Source organism: Phycodurus eques, chromosome 8 (genome assembly GCF_024500275.1).
Source record: "Phycodurus eques isolate BA_2022a chromosome 8, UOR_Pequ_1.1, whole genome shotgun sequence".
Classification (NCBI taxonomy): Eukaryota; Metazoa; Chordata; class Actinopteri; order Syngnathiformes; family Syngnathidae; genus Phycodurus; species Phycodurus eques.
Window position 1 is genome coordinate 13,430,089 of NC_084532.1, and position 19,686 is coordinate 13,449,774.

Consider the following 19,686-nt stretch of genomic DNA (forward strand, 5'->3'; position numbering starts at 1 on the left):
ATCCATCCATCCATCCATCCATTTATCCATTTTCTGAGCCGCTTCTCCTCACTAGGGTCGCGGGCGTGCTGGAGCCTATCCCAGCTGTCATCGGGCAGGAGGCGTGGTACACCCTGAAATGGTTTCCAGCCAATCGCAGGGCACATAGGAACAAACAACCATTCACACTTACAGTCATGCCTACGGGCAATTTAGAGTCTCCAATTCATGCATGTTTTTGGGATGTGGGAGGAAACCAGAGTGCCCGGAGAAAACCCACGCAGGCACGGGTAGAACATGCAAACTCCACACAGGCGGGGACGGGGATTGAACCCGTGTCCTCAGAACTGTGAGGCTGACGCTCTAACCAGTCGGCCACCGTGCCGCCTGTTTGCGTAATCCTCCCCAAATTATTTCCCTCTTTCATTCTCTCTCTGCCTGAGTATTTACTATTTCGCCACACTGCTCTAGCTTTCTGCGCACCCCTGATACTTTTCCTCCCTCTTTGCCTTCCACATTACCCCTAGTCTTCTCCCCATCCTTCCATTAGGAATAATTTTTCAGGGGTGCACAGAACTGTGACTGGAGTGCCTCAGGGAGTAAACAAAGGCATTCAGTGTATATCTGCTGTTTGTTGTCTTGCCCTCATCCCAAAAGATTAGCAAGCCAGCAAAAACATGTCTCACTATTTCTGCTTCTTACTTTTTCATTCCCTTTTGAACAGTTAACAAAGTGAAATTGGTCAGCCGTGTTAGGAACAGCAGCTCATCGGAATGGGATGAGGATTAATGAGACATCCCAGGGATCTTGTACGGCATGTTTTATGCTATTTTTCAGTAGTTTTCATCATTGACGATGTGTCTCTACAGGATCAGGGCGAAGCCATCGCTCATACAATGACGGCCCAACGAAGCAATGCCCGCATCGAAGGTCTCAAGGCTGGTACACCTTATGTGGTGCAGGTCCGTGCACGAACAGTGGCTGGTTATGGCCGTTATAGCAGCCCAGCTGACTTCAGTACCAACCTGCAAAGTATGTCACTCTCATACAAGTTTTTATTATTCAGGGGTATATATATATATGGGTCGTAGCAGAGAAACTTCATGGTAGTATATGGATATGCCTTTGATAACAATGGTGGCTCTGAGGCTTATAGAGCTTGATGTTACTACACCCATTTTGCATACAAAAAGAACCTGCCTAATTGTGAAAAGCAAACCATGCAAGCCTATTCACATAAATTTCACATACGTTTCTTTCTCCTTGACCCTTAAGCTGACCCACCGAAATTGTGGCAGGAGCAACTACCCCTCATCGTAGGATCAGCCACTGCAGTCTTTGTCTTCATCATTGCTGTTGTAGTCATCGCCATTGTCTGCCTCAGGTATGAATATGATTCCTATCCAATGAAAAAAGCCAATAACATGGCACACATAGACAAACAACCATTCGCACTCACATTCCAACTACGGGAAATGTAGAGTCTTCAATTAACCTACAATGTCTGTTTTGGGGAGGAAACCAGACTAGCTGGACAAAACCCACGCAGGCACGGGGAGAACATGCAAGCTCCACAAGGGTTCTCAGAATTGTGAGGCAGATGTGCTAACCAGTCGACCACCGTGCCGCCAACTCTATAAGTCAATCCAGATAATATTTGTTAAGTCATGTTATAGAAGTGGATGAATGAATTAGTGAGCTGAAGCATTTTTGCGTAGCAACACAGTTTGAGGAAAATCACTTTTTCAAAACGTACTATACCTCAGAACATGTTCAAATAGTGGGACTTTTGCAGAGGATATTTTCAGTTCATCCCAGAACTGCCACAGTGGATTGCTGTGTGCCACCTATATGGCCACTGAATACCAGACAGCCTTGTGAGTCTGTGAATAGTAAGCATCTTGGGGTAAAATGTCACTTTACACACTGAACGCAACATGATGGAGCAGCTGTTTGACCTCATTGGCTTGAGCGCCAAACTCAGCACCAAGTGTACAGTTTTGTGACCACAAACAGCCCAGGGGTCTTTCATATGGACGACAAACTCTGCTTTTACAGCTTTCACAAAGTCAAATATCACGGTGGTTTAAACATATTCCATTTGTTTGTCCTTATACAACTTATTTGTCAAGCAGATATATGCAAATATACATGTGAAAGGTTGTCACCCACCACCGACAGGCGCCTACTCAGTTCCCTTCTCAAACCCGCTCAGGCAGTGGCTGACAAGCGTGGGCATCGGTCACGCTACAATGAGTAATAATCTCCCTGGCTTCCCCTCCTCTCACCCCTCCTGCCTCTCCACTCTCCTCTGTTTTCATACCATTTCATTCTGTCTCTCGCACGTTCTCAGCTTAACTACTGCCTGTACTTCCACAAAAGAATTGAGAGAAAATAATAATATGGGCTTCGGCATATTCCGGGTCCAAATTAGAATTTGAAATAAGATGGAGATCACCACTGGGTATTATTGCGAGTGTTGTTACTAGTTACACAACAAATGAAGCACATAAACATGTAATGTCAAAAACCCTGCCGTCTCGCTATGCAATACTTTATTTGTAGCCGCCTTGCAACTTCCCCAAGTACAAATGGGGGAAAATGGAAATTTTTAGCAAAAAGAAAGAGAGAAAGGGGTAGGGCGAAAAATTTAACTGTGGAGTGGATTAAAAACACAGCAAGAAAGCAAGCATCTATGGAGAAACTAAGGCGAAGCGAATTAACACTTTGATGCAAGTGTAAGGGGGGCAAACAGTGTGTGTCTGTGTTTGTCTAAGCTGCTCATGTTGAAGGGACAGAAACTGAAGTTTTAATTGCTGTTTCAGACAATGTTGTGACACCCGCCAGCACTGATCCAATCCGAATACACCATGTTTCTCTGTTTCCAAAACAGTGTGTGGTTATGCTGTTCCAGACATCAATAGAGATCTGTATCTGCACTGTCACTGTATTTTCACCTTGTTGTTGCTCATGTGATTATTATTATTATTACTTTTTTCTAAACAGAAAGCAAAGGAATGGTTCGGAGTCAGAATACACAGAGAAACTACAGCAGTACAGTAAGTATCTTTGCTAGCATGCTTTTCCATTTCCTGTCATCCATTAAACATTTTTTTTTAAATCACATTTTCCCACTGAGAAACGACTAAGCATCTCTAAACTGGAAAAAGATGTCGTGTGATGTTTTCAGAGCAACACAAAAGTTTTGTTACCACTAAGCAGTACAGCTCAGTTTATTTCTGTACTGTTTAGTTTTGCAGATTTCCAAAATAACTGACTTATATCATGCCACTATTCGACATCCTGCTCTGTGATACCAACTGCAGTGCCAAACTACCTAAAGGGTGGAACATGGCACACTGCAGTCCGATGATTGGTTGAGGGTGATTAGTCACTTCAATTGCAGATAACGGCATCCTGCCTTTATACAGTACTGTGACAGAGACAAGCTCCATTCTATTCTTTTCTACACTGTCGTGGAAACCCTACCCCGATCATATTTTCTGAGAATCAACCGAAACTAAATTGACCCGCGCTGCTAGATGTCAACATGTATAGCTATTTAACTAAACTTTGGCAACATAAATTCACTCTCCTGTTCTTGCCACTGAATCCCCTATAGTCACTCCTGGAATGAAGGTCTACATTGACCCTTTCACCTACGAGGACCCCAACGAAGCTGTGAGGGAGTTTGCCAAAGAGATTGACGTCTCATGCGTGAAGATCGAGGAGGTCATCGGCGCAGGTAACCCACCAAAGCTCCTGAGCTACAGGGGGAAGACTGCTAGTCACCTCCAGGCCATACCGTTAGAGGACTTCACACCAAGCGGTACTTTCACTCAATTCATCGGTATGCCCTTACCCCCTTCCCCGTCAGACTTGTCACCTCTAGTAATTCCTCTCTAGTCTAGTCTCACAGATTTCTCCAGCTAAATTTTATTCTTTAATTAAACGTGATTCTCAGAGACACCCCAATTTTTTTTACAGTTGTTAGATGATTGTTTCAGTTGTGTTGCGAAAGTTGAGTCCAATCCTTGGACTGGTTTCACATAGATCTTTCATAAACACGCACAGCAGTTTGTTTATCAATCTCTATCAAGTCGATTAAGAAAGCTTCAAACTGCTATACTGCGAAAACAATATTTGAATTACATGAAATATGTGCATGCAAGCAATATATGAGAATATTATTGACTACCTACAAAGCTAATTATTATTTTTAAAACAATAATTCTGTTGTAGTCATTAAATTGAGCAAAAGGCAAAACATACAGCTCACATAAAATAACCTCGAGAACATTAAAAGTCACATAATCATTGGACTTGTCCTGTGACCCTTCTAGCTGGTTATCTTTTTTTAGAAACATGCTTTTATTCTTTTCATTTTTATTTGTAAAAAATATACATCTATCGGGAAACATCGAAGGTCATGCAATATACTGTAGAAGTGACCTCACAGTTATTTTACAACTTTCATGGAAATTGGCTCACTGTTTTGAAACATTGCTGACCTCTGTGATACAGTTATGAGTTCATTCAAAGTCAAGTTTGAAGTAGACTAAAATAGTCATTGAGTTTCGTGGAACCCTCAATTCTGAAACACATTTTATCTTTTGTCACGATTTAGGGGCTTTATTTTCATAGACAGCACATCTGCGGCAGTTCACATATGCCGACTCTGATTTTGCATTTCTGATGAAGTGCAAGGCTGGCGGCGCATGTTTACCAATTTGGCAGACCGGTCTGCACAAAGCTGGGCATTCCGGTGCAGCGAGAGTGTGTCCATCGGGATGCACAGAGCAGAGTGACAATTTGGTGGCAGGAATTTGATCTAAAATTTATCTGCTCAGACCACATCTAACTGACAGCTGGTCTCAATTTTGGTGAATTTGATTGGGGCACAGGCAGACAGATACTGAGGTCCGCAGTCATATTTAAGTCGGCAACTGTTTTCACCATCTCATTCTGTATTTAAAAAGTGTACCTGGTTGCTTACATTATCTGTTACCACACCCGCCAAGAGCAGTGACAATGCTCCACCCACGCACGGATCTCTGCAAGGACGCATCGTCCTCTTCCACACAGAGATGACTTCATCAGGATTGTCATTACGCCACATAAACAGGGAATGAGAGGAGCCGCTTTGATTAGCAGAGAATGAAGACGGCTGTAAATACAACCACAGTGGCGCAGACCGCCCACTTCTCCAACTCCTGCGCTGTTCTATGAAATTACCAACACCAGTCTAACCTGCCCCTGGCACACAGTTGCACCGCCCGCTATGCCGGATTTACACTAGTCACAAAAATAGGACCCTTGATTTATTATCTAGTCTAAAGTTCTTGTGAAACCATTCCAGGGAACCAGAAAGTAGCTGTGCAAGGACAATGATGTTATTTCTTGTCAAGGAGTATTTGATGACTACACATTTCAACAGTCTCATGACTCAAAGGAAAACAGAAATTAGGCTGCTGGTGACAATATTGTAGTCTCACACTACTTCCATTTTTGCAAATTTAATTTAAATTGGTGGATTTAAAAGTTGAAAACCACCTACAGTCAGATGGTTCTAGTTTGTAAAATGTTGTCAGTTGTTCTATGAAGCATCTCCTGGGGCAAATGTGGGCTCTAATACAATTACCATAACTTGTTTAGTTAAAAGGTAGCATTGACTTACATTTTCCCCAGATTCCCCTGGAGTAAAATATAATATCGATATTTGAAAGCGGCAGGATATCATAGTGACCCTAAACCAAAATTGGTTGGATTCCACTGAACTAATTTGAGAATACATTCAGCCAATCTAGTTTTTACTTTGACACACAGTCCTTGCACATAATACTTCTGGTTAGTTCTCTCCTCGAAGAGCCTTCCCTGACATTTTATGTTGTTGTTGTGTAAATGCTAAACATTTTCAATGTATTTGATATATTTTATAGTTATATACTGTATCTGCTCAAAATACTGCAGGATTGTGCCAAGTGAGACGGATTTTTCTTATCATTGTATGCGAGCCAAAATAGAGGGTGTTGTGATGGCAGAGAAGGGAGTGTCTACTACTGCTTCTGCTACTACCATTACTACTGCTACTACTACTACTACTACGACAGCTCTCCTGTTGCTGAGGCTACTACTTTGAAACCCGTTGCTTCCCAGCATTTGCAGTGACAATCTCATCTTCCATGTCCCCCTCCTCTCCTTTATGTCCCTCTTCCATCCTTACATTCCTGCCCCCGTTGCCCACAACTTCCTTCACTGTGCCACCTTTTGACCCCTGTTGCCATGGATTACTGTGGTCATCACACTTGGTATAGATTCAAAACATAAACCATCCACCGGCCCCAGGACCCCAAAACTTCTATCTCCACCTATCTCCTCCTCCTGTGCCTACTTCTCCGACCCTTCCAAAGCTTAGCTCCACTCCCCACTGTAAATGTCACCCTTCCTAATACCGGCCTCATCCACTCCTATTGCCATCACATGCCATTATTTAAATTTCTACAACCCCAATTCAAATGAAGTTGGGACGTTGTGTTAAACATAAACAAAAACAGAATACAATGTTCTGCAAATAATTTTCAACCTATATTTAATTGAATACACTGCAAAGACAAGATATTTAATGTTGATACTGATCAACTTTGTTTTTAGCAAATAATCAGTAACTTAGAATTTTATGGCTGCAACATGTTCCAAAAAAGCTGGGGCAGGGTCATATTTCTGGGTTTCTGGGTCTGAGCAGATCACCTTTTCTTTTAACAACATTCGATAAACGTTTGGGAACTGAGGACACTAATTGTTGAAGCTTTGTAGGTGCAATTCTTTCCCATTCTTGCTTGATGTACAGCTTCAGCTGTTCAACAGTCCGAGGTCTCCGTTGTCGTATTTTACGCTTCACAATGCGCCACACATTTTCCATGGGAGACAGGTCAGGACTGCAGGCAGGCCAGTCCAGTACCCACGCTCTTTTACTACAAAGCCACGCTGTTGTAACACGTGCAGAATGTGGTTTGGCATTGTCTTGCTGAAATAAGCACGGGCGTCTATGAAAAAGACGTTGCTTGGATGGCAGCCTTCTCCAAAACCTGTATGTACCTTTCAGCATTAATGGTGCCTTCACAGGTGTGTAAGTTACCCATGCCATTGGCACTAACACAGCCCTATACCATCACAGATCCTCGATATAGGTTGAACATTATTTGCAGAACATTGTATTATGTTTTTGTTTATGTTTAACACAACGTCCCAACTTCATTGGAATTGGGGTTGTACATCAACTCACATTTTGTATTAAATGCTTTAGTTTATTAGCACATAATCACAGTGTGCTCCTCCATCATCGCCGTCCTTTGACTATGGCCTAGAGTCCTGGCTTTCTCGTGCAGTTTCCCCTGTCCTACACCTGCTGCCCTTTGCTTTTTCCTTGGTTCTAACCAGTTAATTGTCCCCTATCCCCTATTCTCCCCCACTCTCCTCCACTCTTCCATCATACATCTCTCCCCACCCTTTGTCTCTCTCTCTTTCCATCATTCCTCTCCTTCCTTGCTGTTTCTCTCTGCTGTCACCATCTGGGCTCGCGCAGGAGAGTTTGGTGAGGTATGCCGAGGTCGCCTCAAGCTTCCTGGCCGCCGTGAGATCATTGTTGCTATCAAGACTCTCAAAGTGGGCTACACTGACCGACAGAGGAGAGACTTCCTCTCAGAGGCATCCATTATGGGCCAGTTTGACCACCCCAATATCATCCGCTTGGAAGGTGTGGTCACCAAGAGTCGACCAGTGATGATTGTGACTGAATTCATGGAAAATGGAGCACTGGATTCTTTCCTTAGGGTGAGGACAAATTTAATCCACTCAAGTTTTTCATCGCAATTGTGAGATATTCAATTTAAGTAATGCTTTGAGAATTATCTGCAAAAATATGCAATTATTTACTTCAGTTACATTGAAGATACAAGTTATTCAGGTTTGCTCGACATTATGATCTATGTAACTGGTGACAGTAAAATAGAAATTGTAAAGTATGAAGTATGAAAGCTTCAGTAAACAAAATGAGTAGAAAATGTAAAGTACCGTAATTTCTCGTGTATAATGCACCCCCAAAGTTGACCTAAAAATTCTGGAAAACTTTTCTACCTATGTATAATGCATTTTTACAATGCATGATTTTGCTTCTACCCATATGAACAAAACATGATTGTCTGTATTTTGTTAGTTTTTTCAAGGAATTATTCTGAAGTTAATCGCTTTATTTGAACACGTAATACTTTGTTTTTATTTACTTGGTCTTATTTTGAAATTCACAGCCCTACTTTTATTTAGTAAATGAGAAAACACACAGTTGTGCTCATATGCTTGATTACCCAGGCATAATTTGTAAGATGGGTACAATTATTCAATGAAAACATGGAGAAACACATTTTATTTTATTTTAATGCGTTTCAAATTAAACTGTCAAACATTTCAGAAAAGCGTTACCATTAAACAAAACATAACCTTAAAGAAATTAATGATGGTTGTTGTTCAGTCATCAGTCGTATTTATGAGAACAATATTTCACAAATTCTGCCTGGGTATGTAAACTTATGAGCACAAGTGTACATATATGCCATCATACGTACCCCTGTCCTATTGGAATGAAAGTGTAGGCTACACTTCTTTCATAACCTCTAGGTGGTGGTGGCATATTGGAATGGACATGTATAGCTTTTTTATAACCTCTAGATGACCATACATTTATAAAATGTGTAAGTTTTTTTCACCATTTTTCCCTGTACCTATGTATAATGTGCACTATTGACATTTTTTTTTGGGGGGGGGGAATGAGCATTATACATGAGAAATTACATTATATTAAAAAGGTACACATAACTGACAAGAGAAAAGATAAATAAAAAGAAGCCAAGTTATATTGACATTGTTTTACAATCCAGTTAATCTTCTGTTCTCTTTTCCTTTGCCAGCTCAATGATGGGCAGTTCACAGTGATTCAGCTCGTTGGCATGCTGCGTGGCATCGCAGCAGGAATGAAGTACCTTTCAGATATGAATTACGTGCATAGAGACTTGGCTGCCCGTAACATCCTGGTCAACAGTAACCTGGTGTGCAAGGTGTCTGACTTTGGCCTATCTCGTTTCCTTGAGGATGACCCTACAGACCCGACCTACACAAGCTCACTAGTAAGCTTCTGACAATATCTGTCTGTGTGTGTGTGTCCGTGTGTGCTTGTGTGTGTATACTCGTGCTACATCTAACATTTTTACATTAATAAATCATGTATTAATAAGTAAATTATAAATCTGAGCCCAACTCACCAAAGGAATCCATGAGAGTGGAACAGGTCTACTTCGCCTTGACACCACCATGTTTTTCTATTAAGGGATATTGGGATACTCATAGTCCAGTATTGTATACACTGTATTACATTACTTTTTATTTTAACATGCCATTTTTTACATGTGCTAACCCTCTTTGCACTGCACTCTACAATAATTGCTAGCAGTTGCTGAAAATAATATATTTTGTAGCAAAAAAATGCAGCATTTTGCAAAATTTGCCACCAAAGCAGTTAGTGCAGGGACAATTTGTTTTGTTTTCTATAACACCAACTGTCTAATGACAGTTAGCAACAGCAACCTCTAATTTATTAGACTAATTCATTTATTGTTGTTTTATTTATATAATATTTATATAAAAAATAACATACAAATATGAACAAAATATAGAAATTAACACTAGCTTGTTCAGCTAATCAGTACACATTATTAGCCAACATGAATAAATTTGGTCACTGATGGTGTAGTGGTACACTTGCCTGACTTTGGTGCGGGCTGGGTGAGTTCAGTTCCCACTCAGTGATGGTGTGAATGTGGGTGCAAATGGTTGCCCGTGCCTATATGTGCCCTGTGACTGACTGGTGACCAGTTCATGGTGTAGTCTGCCTTTCGCCAGCTGGGATAGGCTCCAACGCCCCGTGACACTAACCAGGATAAGCGGTGCTGAAAATGGATGGATGGATGAATACATTTGTAACACATGCATATTGTTGTTATCCAAACTTCATATGTTCCTAAATGTCATTGTTTTGTAGCCATGCTACTAACCTTGTATGTTGTATGTCTTGCACCCTTGTGTTTGTGCATAAATGTTTCCTCGGATTGCATTTATCTCACCCTCTCTTTTCCTCTTGTATGTGTGTGACTCTGTGTTTGTGCTCCATCCCGCCAGTATTTCATGCTCACCTACTCATTCGCATATCCACAGGGAGGGAAGATCCCTATTCGATGGACGGCACCGGAGGCGATTGCCTACAGGAAGTTCACCTCAGCAAGTGACGTGTGGAGCTACGGCATTGTCATGTGGGAAGTGATGTCATATGGAGAGCGGCCATATTGGGACATGAGCAATCAAGATGTAAGCTCACAAAATGACAAGTGCAGATGTATTTTAGACTGTTGAAGGTTTCTGTTCAAATGCATTGCATACTAGGAATACCTTGTTTTCTGTCTCACCATTCTGGCTTTTCTGCCTTTTTCAACATTTTTCTCACCTACCCACAATCTACATCTTTTACTAGAAGTCTTTCTCTGATGAGCTTTTTTGTCATTTGACTCATTTTCAGAGTTTTTTCGCTTTCCCTTTTTCTCTACAAATATTTGGCAAGTGGAGGTTACCGTTGTTTCTTTATGATCATTTCACAGGTGATAAATGCTGTGGAGCAGGACTATCGACTGCCCCCGCCGATGGACTGCCCCACAGCACTACACCAGCTCATGTTAGACTGCTGGGTGAAAGAGCGCAACCTGCGGCCCAAATTCACTCAGATTGTTGCCACCCTGGATAAACTAATCCGCAATGCCGCAAGCCTCAAAGTGGTCACTAACAGCACACAGTCTACCGGGTAAGTAGGAGGATTGGTGGGCAGATGGCAGGAATCAATGTTTGGTTTGACTCGTCCCTTAAAAATCTTAGATGTTTACTGGATCAGAGTTTGGGGACATCATGGCTTTAGTCATGCAACTACTCAAGACTTTTTGTGCTACCGGTAGTTAAGCATAATCCAGAGCTATCACAATATTGTATTCTACTGTGCAAACACTCTTTATCCAACACATTCTCAAAGGGTCACCATTTTCCACTAGATCTACACAATTCCTGCAAAATTAAACTTGGGCCAGTATGTGGATCTAAATTAGTCACTTAAAATAAATATGTTTGCAAACAAGGAGCTCAGTTATGCTCTCTATGTATGTCTCTTTATTAAACTTCCAAGGTGGCCTCTCTTTCTATCTGAGTAGCGCTGTCATTATCCACAAGCTGTTTCTTAGAAAGAGTTTGAAGGATATATTGTAAGGTGGCAGAGTTTGAGTGATTGGGATTGGGGAGGGGGTGACCTATCTGTCTGTCCCTGCATCAGGGTATTTTTGTCCTGAGGGAAGTCTGCCGACAATCCTGGGTTGTGCTCAAGGGGGAAACCAGGGTCTCGGTTGGCCACTGTAGTGCCGTTCTTAGAAGATTAAGCGTGCAGTTAATTAGCTCGATTAAGGCGATGCAAAAAGAAGATGGGAGCGCCTTTTAATTAGCCACTAACAAGATTTTAAACGGGCCAGCAGAGAGGTGGCCTCCTGCCGACAAATCTGCGATAGGGAGAGACGGCTTGTCCTGTTTGGCATTGAAGGCTAGCTGGGGGCTACCTAACATAGTTTGTCATAAAGTTCTTTGAATGATGTAAAATCGTCATGTTTGACATCATTACAAACTGCACCGTAGGTGGTCAGAGTAATGAGCAATAGTATTTGTGATACTCGTCCAGGCTCCCATTGCGTTTGGCCATTTATGTAGTTTTCTTTCAGCTGTTGCTTTGCTTCTCTCATGATTTACAAACAGATATTCCAAACACCCACTGCTTTGCAGTCTTCAAAAAAAATAATGACCTCCAGTTTGGAGAAACCTTTAGTTGTGGCTCATGTCATTACCATTGGAGATACTAGGACATTACCCTGTGTTTCTACTGTGTTCCTACTAGTTGCGCACATGTGGCCAGCAACATTCTGGGTCTTTTTTAAGATAACTTTAGAGAAGGCGCACCAACAATAGCCTATTAAAGAAGACCCCTAGTCTGGCTTTAACGACAGCTCGAAGCCTTGAGCGCTGAAGCATAGCTCTTATTAAAAATCACTCAATCTACACCACTCAATGGAGCCTCTGTATCACAGTTATTAGCACCAGTTCCTTGCCTGTTCTCTCTTTTTCCACCGTTCTTCATTCCTCTTTTAATTGTTAATGAATCTAATGCCATCAAAAAGGATGACAGGGCTCAACAGAGCAGAGAAGAGAAGAGACAGTAGCGCTCTTTCTCTCTGGCTGCTCCCAGGTCTTTCTCTCTCCCAACTCTCCCTCAACACACCTCCCTCTAACTCTCCTCTCCCATCTCTTCTTCATCCCTTCCACTTTTCTCTGAGTTGTTACAGTTTTATTAAACTTCCAAGGTGGCCTCTCTATCTGAAGCACTGATCAGCATAGGGGCTTGAGTTTTTTTCTTTTTAAAAGGGTTCCTTCTTTGGCCTGTTGTGAAATACTGTATGGGTGAAGGATTATGCAAAACACTGCAGGAATAAAATACTTTTCATACAAAACAACACTGGTACACAGTATACAATAGCAATATAAAGATACAATATACATTCACTCACAAATATTCTTTAATGGTAATCTGGAAATGATCCCTATGCATACTAATCAATATATACTGCTAAACCTTGTTTGTCTTGATAAACAAAACATCACTTTGTCACCCAATCTGTCGCCTAAATACACTCCCTCAAATGATACTTCACACTGTAAAGACATTCCCACAAACTCAGAGGAAGTCTACCCTCTTCATATTTCCAGGTTTTTGCAATGCTTTTTATTCAGTATCTAATGAATACCCGTTGATTTTAACCAGCACGCGCCGAAGCCATGCAGAAAGTCTTTAAAGTTGATTGAAAGCTGTTACTACAAATATTATTTTCCATTTTCATTAATAGATGTTTTTTGTGGATTCCAATTCCTAATTTAAAGGGTTTTTCATATTCACCCATCATTATTATCCCAGTGTCGCCTGCACACAGAGGATTTTTTTTTTTTTACTCTAAAGACCTAAAAGCCCATTTTACACTGCCTGCTAAATACAGGATTTTCCATCTTTTCGCGGGTCACTGTTCTGTATACATGGGGAGCACAATTGCCCCGCCAATATTCCGACTTCAAAGCAATAGCCTGTCTTCGTCAAGTTCTTTGTGAATGCTACGGCCAATTGCCAAATATACTGTCTGAGTCTTTTTTTTTAAATTCAATTCTAAAAATAATTGCTATATTTTTATATCTATAATATTTCATTTGTGAACATACACCCTCCTCACCAGCTGCAGCGCCAGCATCCACCAACCAAACCTCCAGCCAGTCTCTCCACTCATTAAAGTGACACCCACTTAGCTCCATCCCCCCACACAAATGGCACCACTCCTTACATGTGGCGGAGAGGAGAGGAGAGAGGAGGAGAGGTGGTGAGGTGGCGCTCAGCAGTGAGGCGTTTTGAGAGTGTTCGGTTGGCCCATAGAGGCAATGGAGTAACCACCTTAACCCTCTCTCTCTTTCTCTCTCCTCCTTACCTGCCTTCCACCACGCAGGGTATCCCAACCCTTGCTTGACCGCTGCGTGCCAGACTACACAACTTTCACCACTGTGGGAGACTGGCTGGACGCCATCAAGATGAGCCGCTACCATGACAATTTCATCAATGCCGGATTTGCTTCCTTTGACCTGGTTGCCCAGATGACAGCAGAGTGAGTGGAGTCGCTTCAGCTAATCAGGCCTAAATAGCGGAATGTGGCTTGACCTTGCCAGAATTTTAAAAAGGCTAAATTAAACGTGTTGTGGTGGTGATGATAGTGAAGGGGCAGTCATAGTGTAAGTTTATCACATGAATAGAAAAAAACAAATGATGGAAATAAAGCACTAAGCAGACACACCAACGCTGTAGGAATTGCTTCACTGTCCTCTAGTTGTAAATCTTGTCTTGAACGTTTACATCCATCCATCCATTTTCTGAGCCGCTTCTCCTCACTAGGGTCGCGGGCGTGCTGGAGCCTATCCCAGCTAACATCGAGCAGGAGGCGGGGTACACCCTGAACTGGTTGCCAGCCAATCGCATGAACGTTTATAGTATGATTTAATTCAGACTCATATTGACTATGGATTTTTTCCCCCTCAGCCATCTAATTGTTTACCTTGAAAATTCACCTGCCTCCTGCTGTTCACAAACAGGAAATTATGTAATGGAACTCATGAAAATAGGATGCCAGTGATGATCAAGTAAATGAATGACGATTGTAATGATAAATAAATCCTCCTCATTAGCCGCGTAATAGGCACTAGAGGTGGGGGTAATTTGTTTCAATTTGGTCAGGCTGACAGGTGTGGTGTACTGTGGCTCTCTGTTGCCCCAAATGGCCAGTAATTCCTCTAATGACGCCCATTTATTATCATTTTATCCTCTGTCGCTGTGCCGAGTGGTGATGGAAAAACTATGAAAAAACAAAAACCTTAATGTATTTGTGCGATGAATAATTGGTGTGTTCGCTCATATTTGCATGTTTGTGTTCTGGGTTGAGCTCAAATAGATAAAGCCACAAGTCCCTGGGTCAAGCACAGTGTTAGGTATCTGAGTGTAATACAGTATTAGATTATCCACTATTTGTGTGTGATTGAACGGAGCAGACACAGACTGTGGCAGAGTCCCAACAGTAAACTAATCGTTGCCCCAGAAGGATTGGATTAGACCCTCTTAAGTAATGAAGATGATGCACTCTCCTAGGTGTTTTAAATGTGCATTTACCTGCATGGAAATATCTATATGTTACATCAAACAACCAAACAAAATGTTCCTTAAAGCCATGCCTCCATCAAGTGGTAAAGTGGAGTTCGCTTGATATATATTTTAAACTCAGGATTGTGTAGGCAAATGGTGATAGTTGTATCTTCCATAGAAATAGTTTGCAACATGGGAAAAAAATGCCATTTTGAATTGTGTGTATTTTTGAATCCCTGATCAAAAAGCATGGTTTTGTCGTCTACTTTTTTTTTTTTTAAATTATTCCCCGTGATGATTCTCTGTTGTCCAGGGATCTTTCTACTTCCACGAATTGGGTATTATCGTACCTTTTACAACTTGTAACAAAGGAAACACAAAAACCTGCACTTCTTGGAAACAGAAGCTTTTGGGCATGTCGCGCAGCTCTACATGTCTACTTGCCTAACAGTAGCTACATTTGCTATTTAATCATTAGCTGTCACTTTCTGGCAGTTGAACTCATGCCCTTTGCTCACCTGCTGAGCAACAGAAGCATGTTCCCGCATTTCCCGTTTTGTTGACTTAAAGTGAGGGAGGCATTTATGGGGGATGACCAAGACAGTGGATCATCATTATTCTTACATGTGTTTACTTGGGCCTGAAATTGGATTTACAGTTCAACGTTTGAAATGTGATCTTTGTCTTATTTTATTTTTTTATGACTGAACCACCTGCACTCACTTTCCCTTCTTCCTCTTTTGCTCTTTCCACCATTCAGGGACTTGCTGAGGATAGGGGTTACATTGGCCGGCCACCAGAAGAAGATTCTAGGTAGCATTCAGGACATGAGACTACAGATGAACCAAACACTTCCTGTCCAGGTGTGAAGAAAGAGGCTTCCACAGTGTTGCAGTTGCAAGACGGCCAGTTTGAGATAGAAAAGGGGGAGGAACCGTGCCAGATTGAGCCATTGGAAAAATCCAAGCTGCCTGACCCATCTCTGCCAATTAGACACTACAAAACTGACTTGCAGTGCCTCAGACTTGTTTACTTTTTGTTTTTCACCACCACCACTTCCTGTTTTATGTTATTCATCATGTAGTTTTTTCTATTCAATCACAACTTGTGTGTCCCTGAAAGAGGGGTCAGTTTACCCATCCCATTGACGCCTCACCAGGTTTGGTGTAGGCTGACTTTGCATGATTGTGTGTTAGGGAGCTTGTCTTTGGTAACTGAAATGTCACAGTGATCCTGATGTGAGAACCCCCTTCCCTCAGCCCTGCAACCCAGCTTTGATGGACAATAGCAAAGAATGAAGATGCTGGAAGAAAGAAAAAACTAAAAGGAGAGAGTTGACAATTCTTTCCCTGAAGTTGTTTCACTGAGCATGTGTTGTTTACCATCTTCATATTGAAGATGTGTTATGTATAAAAGGGCACTTGCTCAAGAAGGGTGAGGTGCTATGATGAACTGAAGGAAAGCATCAGATAATTATGGAGGTCAGTCAAATACTTGTTTAAGGACAGTTGGACTCATGCTGACCTGAAGGAGGGTTTTTACAAGATCGGGATCATTTGCTCATCAACAGTTTCATTGAAAAAAAAAATGTTTTTATTTTTTTTTTTGTCCACATTGAACTTTTTCCTTTCATTTAGACTTTCTTAAATTTTAGAGAGATTTGTGGTTTCAAAATGGCTGGTCAAAATGAAATACCCCAAGTGGACTCTTGCTGTGAGATGGGGACACAATGACTGTGGCAACACAATAGACAGACCACTAGGCCTTTTTAGTGTGTGTATGTGTGCGTCTGTGTGTGTGAGTGAGCGTATGTGTAATTAAGTGTGCTTGGATGTGCAGGTGTGTCACGTTGCACACAAGTATACTGTACAATACAGCTTCCGCTATTTGCCACTGTGGAGAATTAACGCATGAACTGAACCGTGACAAGGAGCAATTATATCTGGAACAATTATGCTATATTCTGTGGACAACTGTTAAAAACATCCTTTTTTTACGGAATCAGAAAGTCAACTTTGGAGAAACATATATATGCATATATGGTATGCAGAGAAACCCATCGTGGACAACTTTCTTCTTACTAGTACATGGATTAAGAAATAATCAAAATTATTGTTTTAATTTGTTGACATCCTTCCCCATGTATTTATTTGTGACCCATCCCCTCTCCCACACCTCCCGACCACCATCTACCAAATGGATCATTAGACCATTTGGGAACCTGGACATGAAACAATCAGATGGAAACGCAAAGAGGATTCAGCTGATGAATTGATGATGATTAAAAATTAATAATAATAAATGACATATACAGTACATTGCATATTGTATTTTGTTGTCGCTCCAAACAGCAAGTACATGTTTTGTAAGAACCGTAGAATATGTAACTATGAAACAAAGCATTCTTTGGCGACATGAAATATCATGAAGGCGTAGGGATGAAGAGAGAGATGAAGAGCAGCTCGGCTAGCTGAGTGCTTTAGTTAAAGGTAATAAATTAAACTACAATCTCATGTTGATTCTTAGTAAGAGATATTTCAACTTCTGAATCCATGCTCTAAATGTAAACTGACCTTTTGAAGCAGTGAGTAGTGAACAAAATGTTGGCATATTTTTCAATTCAAAAACCTTTTTCGTCAACTTATTTTATGTAGAATTTTAAGCATACAGTAAGAGGTAGTTCAAACAAAAGTACATTTTATTAACTAGCCCTGAGAAGAGGTTCCATGCAAGGATCTTCAGTAAAAGATGATCTTCATCAAAGAATCCAGAGCTGTCAGAAGAGAAACCTATTGGTCTTGTCTGTCAGGTCCATTAATGCTTCTAACTGGTCTGACTTTGCTGGGACACGGTGAACACAGACATATGGCAGGCTGACCTATCATTATCTCTCTTCATTTCCTGTCTGGCCTGCAATCATCCTGTCTCGGCACAGGCTTCTGCTGATGAACAGTTCTGGCATGCACACGAGCAAAACCTGCAGGCACCATCTTACTAAATAATTGCATCAATTTCATACACACCAGTCGAGAAGTCATGCTTGTCAACTTCCAGACAGTGTGTTCTTTAAGTTTCGAAGGTGAATGCATTTGTATGTGAATGCTACAGCAGGTGTGTATTGATGTGATATTGTGATATTGTTTGTGGCCATGCATATGTCTCTCCTGTATAGAGAGTCCCGTTAATAGCCATAGGGGAAATTATGCAAAACAACCATGGGGTTCCTTTTTTTTTTTCTTTCCCTATGCTACAATGCTTTCTCCACAGACTGCCACTAGTGCACTTCAGGGCCTACTCGCCTTTTAGAATTATGCTGTACCACAAGGTAATATTATCAGTCGACAATAGAGCACTACTCAATCAGGCTCAATGTTGTAAATAAGTACAAATGCAGTATACAGTACCATTCGAATTTCAGATTGTACTTCCATTTTCAAAACGGTACCAAATTACTGCTCCACTCTGTACCGCACTTACCAATCTGTGGTACTCACTGCAGTGGCAAAGTAACCAAACGAGGCCAGACACACTCCAACTCATTGATTGTTGGCACAGATTTGCCACTTGCAAGCAACAACGAGAACAAAATAAGATCCCAAAATGCACCTTTTATTTTCAAACAGCCACATACCAAGACGAAAGAAAACAAAATGCTGGATATTCTTCATATTTGTACTTTTTTTTTTTACTTTTTGTGTATCTCTTTGTTGATTTAAATGGTGTATTACACCGTGTTGCACTGGAATGGTGATCTACACACACTGTTGTTATAACACAAGTAAAATTAGGATTTAAAATTTTAAATTGTACTGTGGCAAGCAGAACTGTACTGTTTTGGATATATATATATATATATATATACTGTACACAGCAGCAGACGTGCCCACAAAAAAAAAAAAAAAAAAAAAAAAACTGTGTTTTGGCGTTTGCATGAACATTAAATGGCCTCTACTTCCACCACAGACCATTTGAAGTGCTTGTAATATTTAACATTTACATGACAGAAAAGAACTTAAATCGTCGGTGACTGTCCTGGCTGCTGTAAAAAGGTTATGTCAATGTGTCCGAGATAATTTATACCTGAAAATGAGTGAACATTTTCAGCATAGTCTGTGTTCAGATTCTGACTATCATCATCATTCTGACTAACATGCCCTTTCTTTTTGTCTTGTATATCATATAACACACACTGCTAATGTGTCTCAAACCTTTCCACAGTCAACATTTCTGTCTTTGCTTCAGTTGGTTATCAGTACAGTATATTCTGTCCACTTTTTTCTTTCTTGACCTCATTTCACATTTGTTTTTTTGTTTTTTTTGGGGGGGCAGTATAAATGCTCGGTACAAACCACAGGAAGATGGGATATACTATGGAACTGCTGGAGATGAAATTCCTCTTTGCAAAGTATTGAGATTACTTAGATGTTGCAGACAACAAATAAAAAAAAATATGATGCATTCTTGTAGAAATATTTTTCAATTACTCTTTTGTAATTAAATTATTTTAAGAAACATGACCCGTTCTCCTGACTATGCTTCTAAAACTATTTTTTTTCTTTAATTTTTTATAGGTCTGATTTGAAATGACTTGAGATTCTGTTTAGACTGCAGTTTGGACTGCATTGGTTATCTCAATTAGCTTGATGACATTTACAGTTAAATGTACGTAAAACAACTAAAATACGGTATTTCGGTAATGCTACAGGCACCTTGTGAGTGAGTATTGATTTATGGCAGAAGAAACAACACAGGATGGCTGTGGATAGACAGATGGCGAGGTGGGTGGGTGGATGAATGGACTCGCAAAAATACGTTAATCTTAGAAGATGGCAAAAAATTTGTTGCAATCAAATTTAAAA

General features: G+C 40.9%; 1 protein-coding gene across 12 annotated transcripts in view; it reads left to right on the top strand.

The window, feature by feature from the left end:
• Window positions 1-19,269, top strand: part of LOC133405878 (ephrin type-B receptor 3-like) — a 65,376-nt gene extending 46,107 nt beyond the window's left edge. For 2 of the 12 annotated variants that reach the window (XM_061682873.1, XM_061682874.1), the window contains exons 7-16: window positions 849-1,011; window positions 1,255-1,363; window positions 2,986-3,038; window positions 3,590-3,829; window positions 7,562-7,809; window positions 8,940-9,155; window positions 10,240-10,389; window positions 10,677-10,876; window positions 13,647-13,802; window positions 15,588-19,269. In XM_061682873.1, the coding sequence (XP_061538857.1) occupies window positions 849-1,011; window positions 1,255-1,363; window positions 2,986-3,038; window positions 3,590-3,829; window positions 7,562-7,809; window positions 8,940-9,155; window positions 10,240-10,389; window positions 10,677-10,876; window positions 13,647-13,802; window positions 15,588-15,696 (1,644 nt within the window). In that variant the 3' untranslated portion in view covers window positions 15,697-19,269. Of the gene's footprint in view, window positions 1-848; window positions 1,012-1,254; window positions 1,364-2,985; window positions 3,039-3,589; window positions 3,830-7,561; window positions 7,810-8,939; window positions 9,156-10,239; window positions 10,390-10,676; window positions 10,877-13,646; window positions 13,803-15,587 lie in introns of those variants that run through there. The other 10 variants (XM_061682879.1, XM_061682880.1, XM_061682881.1 and 7 more) reach the window with 8 other exon arrangements.
• The last annotated feature ends 417 nt before the right edge of the window (window positions 19,270-19,686 follow it).